The 15,343-nt window shown below is 33.6% G+C and overlaps 2 protein-coding genes across 5 annotated transcripts; one reads left to right on the forward strand and one right to left on the reverse strand.

The window, feature by feature from the left end:
* Positions 1–2,774: 2,774 nt before the first annotated feature.
* LOC7491751 (probable fructokinase-4) lies at positions 2,775–6,584 on the forward strand. Its single transcript, XM_002310394.4, has 4 exons — positions 2,775–3,258; positions 3,997–4,329; positions 5,803–5,919; positions 6,235–6,584. The coding sequence occupies exons 1-4, from the start codon at positions 2,854–2,856 to the stop codon at positions 6,364–6,366; spliced, it is 987 nt and encodes a 328-aa protein (XP_002310430.1). The 5' UTR covers positions 2,775–2,853; the 3' UTR covers positions 6,367–6,584.
* A 471-nt stretch (positions 6,585–7,055) lies between these two features.
* LOC7469583 (asparagine--tRNA ligase, chloroplastic/mitochondrial) lies at positions 7,056–14,216 on the reverse strand. 4 transcript variants are annotated; one of them, XM_024605021.2, is made up of 17 exons: positions 14,049–14,203; positions 13,544–13,583; positions 12,930–13,450; positions 12,764–12,832; positions 11,593–11,703; positions 10,896–11,000; positions 10,586–10,723; positions 10,160–10,240; positions 9,742–9,819; positions 9,573–9,641; positions 9,418–9,492; positions 9,199–9,282; positions 8,950–9,036; positions 8,306–8,401; positions 8,101–8,175; positions 7,687–7,813; positions 7,056–7,436 (listed from the first exon to the last, which is right to left on the reverse strand). In XM_024605021.2, the coding sequence occupies exons 3-17, from the start codon at positions 13,353–13,355 to the stop codon at positions 7,321–7,323; spliced, it is 1,737 nt and encodes a 578-aa protein (XP_024460789.2). In that variant the 5' UTR covers positions 13,356–13,450; positions 13,544–13,583; positions 14,049–14,203; the 3' UTR covers positions 7,056–7,320. The 4 variants fall into 4 exon arrangements, with proteins under 4 accessions (XP_024460789.2, XP_024460791.2, XP_002309798.4 ...); XM_024605023.2 differs by having other exon boundaries at positions 13,544–13,627; positions 14,049–14,200; XM_002309762.4 differs by lacking the exon at positions 13,544–13,583 and having other exon boundaries at positions 14,049–14,216.
* Positions 14,217–15,343: the final 1,127 nt, after the last annotated feature.

The following is a 15,343-nucleotide window of genomic DNA, read 5'->3' on the forward strand; positions in this document are numbered from 1 at the left end:
ATGTGGACCCCATTTCCCTACCTCAAGAGTCAAATTCTGTCCTTTTTTTCAGTAATTTATGAGTTTTTCCATTGAAGTTTGAGCTTGCATTAAAGAATACAGGAGGGGAGAGAAAAAAAAGATAAAGGGGGAATGCATTCCTTATTTATGTCAAAACATACTTTATCAAATATATTTATACATTTCCCCAAGAGATTTAGTATTTCATAGAATATGTTAATGAAGGGTTTGAAAGGCAATAATATAAAGACATTATTCTATAAAAAAACGAAGACAATATTCTAAGAAATAATAATATAAAGAATAAGTTAAGCAGAGCATTTGATTTCGAATCAATCTTCAATATTAGACCCTAGCCCTAACCCATTAAAATTAAAGGGTGGAGAGTTGATTTTCTTCTATAGTGGTTGGGATCTTGGCATCTTGCCACAAACATACAAGAGAGAATTGTCAGGTGATATTAGTTGAAATGATTATTAACCTTAATATAAATGATTAATTTGTTATGATTTAGCGGGTTGATTCTGAATCTAATTTTTTGTTAGAGTTTGATTTTAAAAAAATCAACATGTGTTTAATTTTGTTAATCAAACGTTATAACTCATAATCTAATTCTAATTGATCTAGTTAAAATCTGGTTTGATTTTAAAAAAAATCTTCAAAACAATTGTATTTTCAGCTTCTTTTTGTTTTTAATTAAAATAATATTATTTTGATTAATTTAAATTAATATGATCAATTATCCAAAACTTGAATCGGATCATAAACCGAGCGGGTTTTGCTTGAAAATCAATTCAAAACGTTATGTTAGCTCCTGAAATGCAAAAACTACTATAAGGATATTCTTACAAACAACTAAAAAGCTCAAAAAATTATAACACTAGCCACATTTATGTGGAATAAAATTGTTTAATTGGTTAGTGAATCTCAATATTATTATAATACAAAACTCCAATAATATATATACCATATTATTAAATACACCAATTTTAAAGATTTCTCGAGCGGATTTTTCTTTTCATTTGACCAATTGAAAATAATATAGGACAGACCATATGCATAGCACAAACAGGACAATATGTTCTAGTATATTTTTTTCCCGTTTCACATAAAGAAATGCAAGCTTGGACACACATATTATTAAAACATATATAAAGAAAGATACCATAGGTTATATTTTTCATATTACTAAACAAGAGTCGTGCAGCGTGACTATATATTATAAATTAAGAAGACATGATCTCAACAGCAAATCGATATAAAAATAATTATTTTGGTATTTTTATATAATGAATGGTGGTGTTTTTGTTCTATAGTTGTGGGGACCTTCCCATTCATGCTTCCTTTCAAGTCTAGCAAGACTGGTACCTGACATTGAAGCTGAGAAAGCAACAAAAATAAACGCAAATTTATGGATGTATAGTATACTTATAAAAACACCCAAGTATTTAATTATTTGAGAGTTGGTAGCTGCTTGACAAAACCATGGGCGTAAGTTGCTCAATAATTATTTTGATTTTTTTTTCTATTTTATTTTAATGGTTAGAATTTTTTTATTTTTTTTTTCATGTTAGGACTCTCTTTTTAATGGGATCTTTAAGTACGTAGTAAAAAGAGATTATTTTCGCCTAACTTTCAATTTCTTTGAGCTATAAATAATTGCAGGAGAGCCTACTTCTTAACTATATTTAGCAAACAATTAAATCAAAATAAAGTTCTTGAGATAAATAGTTTGCAAGTTGTAATTTGAAAATCTCAAGGTAGTAAATCTCAAGGGATGTATCATAATATACACACACACAACATTGAAAAATTCAAATTAGTAAATCATATAGGAGGTGATCCAGTAGTAAGAGTTAAAGATCAAGGGGTTTACTCCTCTTATGGTTTCAGGTTCGAGCCTTGCGGTTGCTAATATGATGATCACTGGAGGCTTACATGGTCGTTAACTTCAGAGCCCGTGGGATTAATCGAGGTACGCGCAAGTTGACCAGGACACCCACATTAATTAAAAAAAATTCAAATTAATATTTATGTGTATAAATATAAAATTTTCAGCTTTTATAGTTGATTTACAACAAAGAGGAGAGACAAACATGAATTAAAAGTCCATGCCTCAAGCAGAATAGGTCCTAGATTAATCAAGATATATCGGCTTGATCCGGATTTTATAATCAGAGTTATTAATTTTAATATTTAATATAAACTAAAGTAAAAAAAATATATAAATTTAATAATAATACATATTAAATGTAAGATAAACTTTCTTATATTTTATTTTATCATTTTATTATCAACCAAATATAGATTATTTTATCTTGTGTATCATTACCAAATATAATTTTATTTTCATCTTCTGTTTTATCTTGTTTCTTTCATTTTTATTGCATTAATCACTTTTATTTCTAAGACATGAATTAAAAGCGCGCAAAATTGCGGTTTTTTTTTTTGGAGTGTAATCATTTTATTTATTTTTCTCATTTATCCATACAATAAATCTCTCCAAAAAGAGTAAGAAATCCATCACTTATATCTAAATCCTTCCTATACTATACGTCTAAAAAATATAAAAATACATCGTATCTACATATGTCAATCCTTATCTTAATTATCAAATTCCACAAAATAAATAAAAATATTATTTCCTTTTCTGTGGGCCCTCCTCAAAACATATCCACAAATTACCAATAAAAATCATATTAATTACCTTAATAATCACAATTTCCCATAATTACCAAAATATCCATTTCATCTCCCTCTATAAATTAAGCTCTCTTCCCCTGGGAAATCTCTCTCTCCTTTCCCTCTCTATAAACACGCAAATCTATCCTCCCTCCCTCTCGTTCTCCTGCAATGGCTTACAATGGCGTGAACGACAAGTCACTGATCGTGAGCTTCGGTGAGATGCTAATAGATTTCGTCCCGACCACCTCCGGCGTCTCCCTCGCTGAAGCCCCGGGGTTTCTGAAAGCACCGGGTGGTGCTCCGGCGAACGTGGCGATCGCGGTATCGAGACTAGGAGGAAAGTCGGCGTTTGTCGGAAAGCTTGGTGACGATGAGTTCGGTCACATGCTCGCCGGGATTTTGAAAGAAAACGACGTGATCGCTTCCGGTATTAATTTTGACACAGGTGCAAGGACTGCTCTCGCGTTTGTTACCCTACGCGCTGATGGAGAGCGTGAGTTTATGTTTTATAGGAATCCAAGTGCTGATATGTTGCTAAGGCCCGAAGAGTTAAATCTTGAGTTAATAAGATCTGTAAGTTTGATTATTTACAGTCTTAATCTTAATTATCTACCGTGTTTATTCTTGTAATGATTCAACGTAAAATATTTGATTTTTATTGCTAAGTTTTCTTTAACTGTGGTGAAAATTAATCTGTTATAGGGTTGGTGGCATAGTTAAGAATATGACCCTGAGGTCAAACCTGTCCAAGACCTGGTTACTGGTTGGCTGAGTTAACCCGAGTCAAACCTAAACCAACGATGTCGTTTTTTCTTTCAAGTTTTCTACTTCCTCTAATGCATTCGGCATTAAGCCCTGAGTTGGCAGCCCTAGGTCAGCGAGTTAACCAATCGACTATGGTTGGTGGTGGCTTTAGTTAAGTTTTTATTTTCTTACCGTGGTGAATTTTGTGGTGGATGGTGAGTGGGAAGAGATTTTTTTAGGGGAGTGACACGTCAGCAATGCCAAAGGGGTGGGGCCCGGTTGCATCTCAGTTCAGATCTCAATTAGTGGCAAGAATCATGCAGTGGATCTCTCTTTTTCATGTAATAAAGGGGGATGATAATGTCACCTATGGTGACATAAGACCTGAATGATTGGAATTGTGTAATTATAATATTCGAAAAATATTTTAAGGGAATTTACGAATTTAAAATATTTTCTATAACATTTTAAATTTATTTTATAATATTTAGAGTCTGGTAAAATATTTTTTTGGAATTTCATTTGTTAAAATTTTTCTCATGCACGTGTGTGAATTTGTGCATACAGGCTAAGGTGTTCCACTATGGATCAATAAGCTTGATTGTGGAGCCATGCAGATCAGCACATCTAGAGGCAATGAAAGTGGCGAAGGAAGCAGGTGCATTGCTTTCCTATGACCCAAATCTGAGGCTGCCATTGTGGCCATCAGCGGAGGAGGCGCGTGAGCAGATATTGAAGATCTGGGACGAGGCAGATGTGATCAAAGTCAGTGATGTCGAGCTTGAGTTCCTCACTGGAAGTAATAAAATTGATGACGAAACTGCTTTGACACTTTGGCGTCCTAGCTTTAAGTTGCTCTTGGTCACCCTTGGTGAAAACGGTTGCAAATATTACACCAAGGTGAGTAATTACAGTTCAGTCTTTCAGTATTTTGTTTCTTCTAATTTTTTGATGTTAGGTGTAAGCAATGTTGTCTATTACAAAATTTTGACTTTTAGCTGGCATAAGGGTAGGTGATGAATTTAATGACTGTCTATAATGCTACTTGCTAGTGGGGTGTTGGATCTGCCATGATTTTCTCTGATGTGGGACCTTGTTTTCTTTAATTACGGAACCAAACCTGATTTATTTAATAAGGAGTTTGAATCTTTTGGGATTTTATGAAATGACTTACTATTTAATTAGAAAGAACCAGGAAAGGTGAAGAAAGTTTGATCCTTGACCTTTAATCTATCCCATGAGGCAGTCCTCAGCAATTCTTTTCACGATGAGTTGTTTTGTTTCCTAGTCTAGGTGTAAAGTGTTAATCTTGAAATTATGATCAAAGCTTTTGTGTCTATGATGTAATCAACAGCATGAATCATGTTTGGACTTTAACAGTGGTCAAATGAGCATGCCATGGAATTGATAAAGAAATGCTTTAACGCGGACAAATCTATTGGCTAAGCTCAGATACCACGCATGCCAATTTGTGCGTGTTGTCATTATTTTAGTCAAAAGCCCCAACCAGCACAATGGATGTAGTTGCCGTGTTTATTATATACGGTGGTGGGCGGGTGCCTGTCCCTCTCTGCATGTTGAAAGTGAGTTTCGGCGTGCATTTATTTAAACCCTAAGCATATAGGAGTGAGGCCATTTAGGTCACAGTTAAGCCTAAATTATTAACATAAACTTGATTGCTTGCCAGGGAGATGAAAGCTGTTGTATATATGATAGAATGATGTGACCACGGTGTTTTGGATGGTGAATTTCAAGCTGTTAATATCATGATCTGGATTAATTGATTATGGAGATGAAACATTTTCTGGAAATATGGTTTCTTTTGTACAAATTGAACAGGGCAAATACTTGAGTTGGTTATTTATGGCTTGCAAAAATTTTCTTATCGACTCAATTAGATCGGAAACTCGTTCTTGTTTTTGTTGGGGTCACAAGATTGGAAATTCTTTTAAGTTTATCATAAAGCAAACTTCTTTTTAGGGGGCTTCCGAAAAGTCAATGCTTACTGTGTTATCTCTGCACCAAACTAGCTGTTGTTGCATCTCCCAGCAACCCATAAACCAAAAGCTAGGGCTACGTCTTTCCTGGTATCATAGAACTGCATACGTATATACAATTTTGCTGGCATGCTGTGTATTCCTTGATCACCAACACTAAAGTTGTTTTCTTACACCCCAACTACTGAAGACACCGGTGCACCAAGAATAGGGCTTGTGTCTTACCTAATGCCTCAGGGTACTCAAGCTTTGTACCACAAATAGTTGTAACATGTGAAACCCTAATGTTAGGTGAATGAAAAGGATCCTATTTGATCATAAATGGTCTTGATTTGCCTAATACTGAATTATTCTCAATTGGTTTGTTGGAATACAGGATTTCCATGGAACTGTTGAGGCTTTCCATGTCGAGACTATTGATACCACAGGTGCTGGTGACTCATTCATCGGAGCACTCCTTTGCAAGATTGTTGATGACCAATCTGTACTGGAGGTAAATTCTATAATAAACCGTCTCTATAATTAGATCCTGAAGCTGGTAATGAAAACTATTTTTTGGGAATTTTTTTTTTTTTGGAAATAAACGCAGTTTTAAAAAAATATTTGACAACAAAACACAAGAATTTGAAAAATAGCAAAAATAAGGAAAAAACGCAGTTGGGAATATTTGGGAATTGCGGTTTTTCGCTGATTGTGTTATTTTTCATAAACTTTTTTATGCTAGAGTTATTTTCTCAAAACTACTACCTGTAAAACCGAGTTCTTGGATTAATATCTCTAATATTATAGATGGAACTTTTATTTGCAGGATGAACAGAAGTTGAGAGAGGTACTAAGATTTGCAAATGCATGTGGAGCCATCACAACCACCAAAAAGGGCGCAATCCCTGCCCTCCCTACCCCGTCCGAGGTCCACAAATTGCTGAACGCATCAAAGTAGACCTTTTTTTTTTTTTTTTTTAATTTGCTCTGCAGTCCTTCGATCTTCCCTCTTTGCTTTTTTTAGGTCTTGGTTCTCCGGTTTAGGTTGCTTGCTATTCAATTGAAGAGCGGCTTCAATCTCAAAATCTCACCTTTTTTCCCTCTTCAATGTATTTTGATGAAAAAGACTTGCTGCGAGGTCTTGCCAAATAAAATTATTCAGCGGTTTTTGCTTTCTCCTCTCCAAGTATTTAGTCAATGATTGATTCATTAATTTGATTTAAAAGTTACATTTATAAACCAAACTTCAAACTCCTAAATAACTGAATTGGGCAAATTTCAATATCAAAATAACATTTTAATATTTATTTAAAAAGAAAAACTAGGTTTCAATCTTCTATAAAAGGTTAGAAACCAACTAGGTTTCAATCCACTCAATCAAGCAGCCGGGCTGCGGGTTGACTCGGTAAGCTTTAATACCAAGTCCAGGTTAGGGCGGGCAAGTATAGCAATACTGCTCCGAACATGAGATGGCAGTCCATCTGTTTTAGGTTCTTACTGGCTTCTCATTCAGCCATAACCATTGTATGATTCATCATGATTTGTTCATTAAATTTGCTCCTCCACCTGTTTGTTCATCAAGCAATTATCAACGTTGGCAGGAAATATTCTAGCAAGCTACATGTTAAAGCACTCATCGATAGGATAGACGATCCAAGACTCTCATACAGTAGATATCATGCTGGAAATTCTTGAAGACAGATTGCAACTCGGTGATAAATGAATGTACAATTGGTTTAATCACTCCATACATTGTTCATGGAATATTAACCATCGAGCTGGACAGAAGTTTTGGAACTAAAAATACAAAATTGGTATAGGAGGAGAAAACAAGAGCAGCAGATTTGCAATACCAAGCACGCAGAAGAGAAACAGGAGGGAGGAAGAAAAATCGAATCCGACGATAACGCCATTAAAATTCCGCAGAACCAGGTACCCGAGGGAAAGGAATTGCATCTCTTATATTTTCTAATCCAGTAGCAAATTGCACAAGCCTCTCAAAACCAAGTCCGAAACCCGCGTGAGGAACTGGCCATACACAAACACAAGAGATCACAACAATGCGTGCAGTAACAGATTTTAAGCTATTGAGAGATATCAAGGCAATCAAATGAAAAAAAAGGAAGCAAATTCCCAAGCTCTCCTGAAAACTCCAAATTGTATGCGGTACGCATTCTTTGCACCACTGAATTCAATCTAGAAACTATCATCAAACCTCAACGCGCAAACCTCCACAACTTAAGAGAAAATGTTAGCTTCAAGAAGTGAGATTTCTAACCTGAACCATAACGTCGCAAATCAAGATACCACCAGAAGCTCTCCTTGTTCAACTTTAACTCATCTAAACGGTCTTCTAGATATTCAAGCCGTTCCTCTCTTTGGCTTCCACCAATAAGTTCACCAACCTGGCAAATAAACAATTTATTACATGATAAATTCTACGAAGGCAACATTTCTTAAACTCCCTACCCCTTGCTACTTCTCTGGTTTTTCCAGGATTAGGAATAAATATTTCATTTTCACATCCCAAACAAGTAACAAGGACGCAATGTGAAATAAATCATGATGGCTTCTTGCTCTTCATAATCTATTCCACTGGGAACAGGTCCATAAATGCTTTAGAATATTACAAGCAATAGTTACTTGACAATAAAAAAACAAGTTAAAATGGAATAAGGAAATGGAGATTTACCCGAGGAACCAGCATGTCCATAGCAGCGACAGTTTTCCCATCATCATTTTGCCGCATATAAAATGCTTTGATGTCCTGAGAGTATTAGATCGAAGAGCCACATGACACGAATGTTAATTCTGAGAACAATACACACTCCAATGTATTTTTTTAGTTATTTTAGAAAAGTGAAAGAATATAGACCAGGTAGCTGTCTGTTGCATACCTTTGGATAATCTCTGATTATGACGGGGCACCCACCAAATGCCTCTTCAGTTATATAACGCTCATGCTCACTTTGCAAATCACATCCCCATTCCACCTAGAAATTTCAGGGGATCTTTATTAGGCAACAAAATACTCTGTATAATTTTCATTTATCATTTAAGGAACTGTAATTTTGCTTAACAGATTCCTAAAGCAGTTCCAACCATAGACAGATCAAATCAATAATCCATTGTGAAAGTTTTAGACAGTTAATCTACAACTTTGATTGGCTTGAATCACAGGTCTTCCTGTTTTAATCAATAATAAAAAGACTATGATGCCTGCCATTTTGCCAAATCAGACAACATTTCATTACTGTAATGAGTCCAGGCTTCAATAAGTGATCCTGTCATCACTCGGATGAAACAGAGACTGATAATAGTGGCTCTTATTAGAAACCAAGATCAAGAGGAAATTCAAAGGGATAATCAACATTTATGCATCACTTTAAGGTACTATGAGTATAACTATTTCTGGCACTTAATCAGGAAAAGAAAGAAATTTAAGAGAAATATAGTTTCTACCAAGTCCAAGCAACAGTTGGTAGCAACAGCTAGCAATAGTCATCTGAGAAGTCTAAATATTGGGGCTAGTATGTAGTACCGGGAATTCAAACTTCTTTTTTGCTTTCAGAAGAAGTTCAACTGCATCAGTATAAGTCAACTGAACAAAGTCTTTCTCAGCCACATCCTGTAGATTAAAACAAAGAGAACTGTGTCAGAAAAATATGGAAAATACATCCAGAGCCAAAACAACAAATCTAGAACAGCGTCATGAAACAACATAAGTGGAAGGTATGAAGCACATGACAGAAAGTTTGAAGAAAAATAGGTTACACTAGAGAGCTCATACAGTCAATCGATCAATGATTCCCTTCTCAATCCAAGTATTGAAAAATTCCATGTCTTCCTTGCAGTTTTCAAGGATATGTCTCACCTTCCACATAAAATTTTTGTCAGTCAATTATTCGATGAGAAAAATATGCAAGTTTGTGTGTGTTAGTGCCTATGCAAGCTTTCCTTTAGCCATATGTGTTAAATTAACAATAGAGAAGATGTGAAAACAACATACTACATACTGGAGATAGGCAGTGGCACAGGCCATGTCGTCAGTCAGATCAGCAAATGCAAGTTCTGGTTCAATCATCTTAAATAAAGAAACAGAAAAATTATAAGAAACTTGGATAGTGCATGATCTGGAAGAACCAAACTTATAAACAAACTAACCCAAAATTCAGCCAAATGCCTTGAAGTATTAGAATTTTCAGCTCGAAATGTGGGACCAAATGTATACACCTAAAAGATGAGAAAAATTGTACGATAAGAAAAGGTTCAGATAGTTTTTATTTACTATCTGACATTAAAATACTGAAGAAAGCATAAATGAAACATATACATCCGAAAGAGCAGTGGCATATGTTTCAGCATTGAGCTGGCCAGAGACCGTCAGAAAAGCTGGTTTGCCAAAAAAGTCCTGAGAAAGAATGAAGGCAATGAAAATTACATCAATGGAGTTCAATAACACTACAGTCATCTTGCCTAGCCTGTTTCCAAATTAAAGCAGAAATAAGCTCAGTTTAGGGTGGGGGGGGGGGGGGGGCATAGTTCTGGGGCCAGCACTTACAAGTTTCTTATTTTCAATACTGGTCTAACATAAAGGTTTGCCAAGGACATACAATTTTCAGATGGCTAAAAAGATGAACTTTGCTCCTTATGAAACCTTTTTTCTGGCAGAAAGAGGAAAGGAGGGAGGGACATACTATATTCAGGTCTACTTTAGAGCATAATAGTGAGAAAAGGCATGCTCAACTCACTTGTGACCAATCAATTAAGCCATCCTTTGTTTTTGGAATCCTATCCACCGGAGAATTAGCAACTTCTTGAGAGCCTGGAATCTGTTTGTGAAAGTTAATATAGAATATCATGTATGGCAGCAGTTTTAATAACCTGTAGCAATATTAGTTACTGATAGAATTATGCATAGATTTGTCAAGTAGATTCTATCCTCTGCTACATTATATTAGCAAAAATCATGCATGGTTATGTATTTTAAGAGAGTAGTTAGATGAGATTGAAGCAAACCATGTAAACCATATTGCAGCTAAAAACAGGCGTCTCAGTGTGCTTTTCAGTATTTTGAAAATAATGTTTATACAAGAAAATAAAAACATATGAATTTTAAGAAACTAAAATAAAAAAAGTAACAATCAGAAGTCATAAACAACTTAAGCAGTGCATACCAAAGTAGTCACACAGAACTGCTCACCGGCCCCTTCACAATCTGAAGCTGTAATAATAGGACTTGAGACCCAAACAAACCCATTTTCTTGGAAAAACTTGTGAGTGGCATATGCTAAAGCATTCCTCACCCTTGCAACCTAGAATCAATTAGCATTATTTACAAAGATGAGCAAGAATCAGGAACAATAAAGCTACATCGAAAAAAAGGTACGAAAACATGCTTGCCATATTAAGTGGTAATGTCATATATGACTGGAAGGTACTAAACCCAACCAAAAAGTAGATTAGAAACAGGCAGCAGAACCATACCGCACCAAATGTATTTGTTCTAGGACGAAGGTGAGCTTTAGTTCTCAAAAATTCTCTGCTGACCCTTTTCTTTTGAATGGGATAGGAAGGATCACTCTTGCCAACCTATAAGAAGAAAGGAGATTTCGGGTGAAAACCTTAGAGTAGAATCACATTTTTATGTAATATGCAGAATAATACTCAAATGCCAATGGAGATCACATAAAACAAAAGGGAATCATATCACACCATACCAAGACCCAGGTTTCCCAATTGCTTGTCATCCAGAATATCATTGAGGATAGAATAGACATGACATCGATGATCCCAAGACCTCAGAGTTCATTTAACCCCTTTATCACTGTTTATAGTTTTATGCAAGTACAGATTTACAGCAATTTATGTGTCACATGCAAGGTGGAATGTGAGAAAGCTTGAAAACTTCTATTTGTTTTTGTGAACTCTTTTTTGCGCCCAGTTTCTCCCTGCCATATGTTAATTTGCCTCATCTAACACTCCAGTCAATATAAATTTGCAAGTTACAGTTTTAAGGTCTGTAGTTTTTCAGTAATTCAGGGGTGGAGGGATATTTAGAATTGTAATCTGTACAAATTTCTGGTGCAGTCACTTACAACTTGTTAAATGCATGTTATTATGTATTGATGAGTTCATGTGAAAATTAGCTCCCTATCTACCAAGAATGCCAAGAATATCATACCAAAACAATTTTGTTGACCTTCAGTTCCACCTTCTGTTTTGATCCTTGGCTCTCCACCACAGTTCCTTGCACCAATATTGATGCGCCAGTTGTTATCAACCCAGATTCTACCTATTAATAAGCTCCAAAGCTTGAATAAAGGTAAGGTGACGACAATACAGACCACATGTAAGATGAATACATCATGGTATAAACATATTATGAGAACTTTTGAATTTTTATGTAATAAATCAATGGAGCTTAACATTTTTGAAACAGATTTTCATTAAACAAAAGAAAGTGAGCAGAAGTACACTTGTTCCTAGTTGTTTACACCATGGAATAATTCTAAATAAAATCCCTCAGCTATTAATGTCAACCAAACTTGAGATATTTAGAATCCCTCAGCTATTAATGTCAACCAAACTTGAGAAGAAAAGGAACAGGGAAAGTTAAGGAGGTGTTCATAAACAGAGTAATACTCCAACTTTCTAAAAAACTAGAGTTGGAAAAAGAAAAACTAGAATTTCATGTTTAAATACAATATTTCCATCTGAAGAACCAAAAAACTAATTTTTCAAATTTGCATTGAGTTTGTAAATCATATTTTTGAGGTTCTTCGCAATTTTTCTTTACAAGTTTTTCATTGTTTTCCAAATTAAATAAAAAACCCCCCTGATGAATAGCATAGTGTTCTTCTTTTATATACAAGCACTTTTACCAATGCGAAAAATTAATTTTTTTTAATATTTTAAATTTGGTTCGTGTCATGAATTTGTAAACATTTACTTTTTTTCTTGTTAATAAGTACAACTTTTTCATGATAATTTTTCATTTGAAAGAAATAAAATTAATATTTTATGATTAGATTGTCTCAAATACAAATATTACGATGATCATAGGAAATTAAGGTTTCAATTTTTTTATGAAAAATAATTAAAATCTTGACGTATTTCTTTTTTTTTTCCTGTAGAAAATTTATTCTCTGTTCTCAAAAAATGAACATGTTTTCCAATTTTTCATTGAAAAGTAAAAATTAAAAAAAGAGAAGAAAACTGAAAATAGAAAAGGAAAATGGTTTTCTGTTATCGGACAACCCCTAAGATGTCAAGTCCAAAGCGATTATGTTCCACTGCAAATTAAAGAATTAGAAAATTTATATGCATGACTTTATTGTTTATGGTAATAAGACCTGATCATAACCTTCAGCCTCCAATCCCATTACACATTGCATGTTTGATAGGCATGAACCATCATTAACCTGTATATGTTTAATAACAGACATCCCCATCAGCTTATCATAGTTCAATTTAAAACAACTTTATCATAGAAATCATACAAGTAACCACCATTATTACCTCAATAAACGTAACACTGCTCTGAACACGAAGAGTACGAACCCAACCCATCACAACAATGGTCTTCCCTACACGATCCAACCCTTCATCTGGACCACCCTTTATATCAGCAATCTTCAACTTTTTTCTAAATTCTCCAACTCTATTTCCCACTTCACTCTTCTCCTTCTCCAAAAATCCCACTTTTGCACTCTCGTTAGACTGTAGAGCTCCAGAAATCACACTGCAGAAGAACCTCCGGCGAGGCAAACCTGAAAGTTGAAAAAAATGGTGGAACTTTGGAGGTATGGCATGAGGTTTCGTCATTGTTTTGAGGATTTCAGGGAGGTTACTAGGGTTTGACTTGGGGTAGAAAGACAGCAACCGAAGAGTAGACCCCGGGTTTAACCGGAGCGAAGTAGCTGGTCCTAAAGCAGCAATAGCCATATGGTTCTTGTTTTTTTCGTGAATAGAATTGTATTAGTCACTAAAGTATTTTAAAAAAACTAAAAATGGCTTTTGATATTATTCCATGGAATCCCCTGCAATATCAAGCAGAAAGTGATAGAATCATATATTCATCAAAATAAAATAAAAAGATTTCAACTGTATACAAAGGATCATGTTTGGTTCACTCAAACAATGTCATTCCTTAGTTTAATGTTCTTTGCTTCCCTGGAATCAAGTAGTCAAATCATTCAAATTTCCATCATCAATTCCTAAGTAAAACAAACATTACTAAAGTAAAAAAGATAGAAACCTTATTCAAAAGGGTCGTATTTGGTTCACTCCAAGATTGAAAATGGAATAAAATCTCACTCCAATTCTTTGTTTAATTTTGTTTAGTTCACTAACATCAAGAATTACAATCCTTCTTATTCCATCATCAATTCCTAAGGTTAAAAAAAATATACAAACAAACAAATATTGCCTAGATGAACAAACCGGAGCATCATAAAGAATAATAATAATTAAAAAAAATAAAAACTTTACAGCTCAGAAATACGAAGAAATGGACCAAAAAAACCAACTTTACCAAAAACTGGAAGAACCCAGTTGGTGTCTACTGTGTGGTACCATGTATGTGGTGTGAAGATGAAGTACTATGGCAACTTACAGCAATGGAGTATTGAAACTCACCTGTTACGACAGATAGAGAAACATGAGCAAGGGATTGTATGAGTGTTGGCGTTGAGAAAGAAGGGAATCGTTTGAGTGGAATGGGATTGGGTTAATTGTATAGGGAGATAAGGCCTTGATAGTTGATGGGTCTACACTCTACACTCCCTTGTGAGTTCCTAAAAGAAAATTAAAGTTTTTAAATTTTCCTATTTTGTTCAACGGAAAACCCTGTTTTGGGATGGGAAGAAAAATTTTGGAGTATTGTAATAATACTTTGTTTCATAGTTATTGTACCTAAATTGTACTTTTTTTATTTTTATTTTTTAATTAAATATTAATTAAAAAAATATAATTTAGCATTGGTGAATTAACAAATAAACCCAAGTTATAATTTTTAAAAAAACTTTTAAAACATGTTGATTAAAAAGTTTTTTTCAAAAAAAAATTGAAAACAATACCATTTTAACTGATTATTATTTTCTTACCATTATCAATTTATTTGAAAATACTTTTTATTGTGAAACTTATTTAAAGCAAAATCAATTTCCATAACTAAAAACTAGTTTATCACAAATTAATATCTCGAACTAACACCTTGAGGTGTTGGCTTAGATATAGTGGTGAGCTAAGAATTTATGTTGGTATAAATATTCTAAAATAAAAAATCTTTTTCACTTGGAAATTGTACATTGAAAAATAATATGTAACTTTTTAACATTTGAATGAAGAGTTTTATATAAAATAGAAAAATTATTGGAAACCAATTCACAAGTGCATTTGCTTGGAAAAGAGGTAATTAGAAAAAAAAAGCATTCTTATTATTGAACCAATTAGAATATGAATTATTTATTTTCAATTTAAAAATGTAAAAGTTGATATAATAATACCCTCTTCACCATAAATTAAAAATAAAAAGAAAAAAAAATCAAATTTAAAAGTTTAAGAATTTATTAATTATAGAAAATCATTCCACAACTTAGATTTAAAAAATTAGTTGTAAAACTCAACTCAAAAATTAATTTGAAAAAAACTTGTATTACTAGGTTATGTGGTCAATTTATAAATCACTATATTAACATGAACCAGCTATTTTATTAAAATAATAATTTTTATTAGAAAGTGTTTGGAAATATGATAACGGTTATTTTTTAAAGTATTTTTCACTATAAAATACATTAAAATAATATTTTTTTATTTTTAAAAAATTATTTTTGACATCAGCACATCAAAATAATTTGAACACATCAAAAAATATTTATTTAAAATAAAAAAAATATTTTTATAACAAAAAAAAACAAAGCAGTCAGTATTTA

The sequence above is a fragment of the Populus trichocarpa genome, chromosome 7, assembly GCF_000002775.5.
Source record: "Populus trichocarpa isolate Nisqually-1 chromosome 7, P.trichocarpa_v4.1, whole genome shotgun sequence".
Lineage (NCBI taxonomy): Eukaryota > Viridiplantae > Streptophyta > Magnoliopsida > Malpighiales > Salicaceae > Populus > Populus trichocarpa.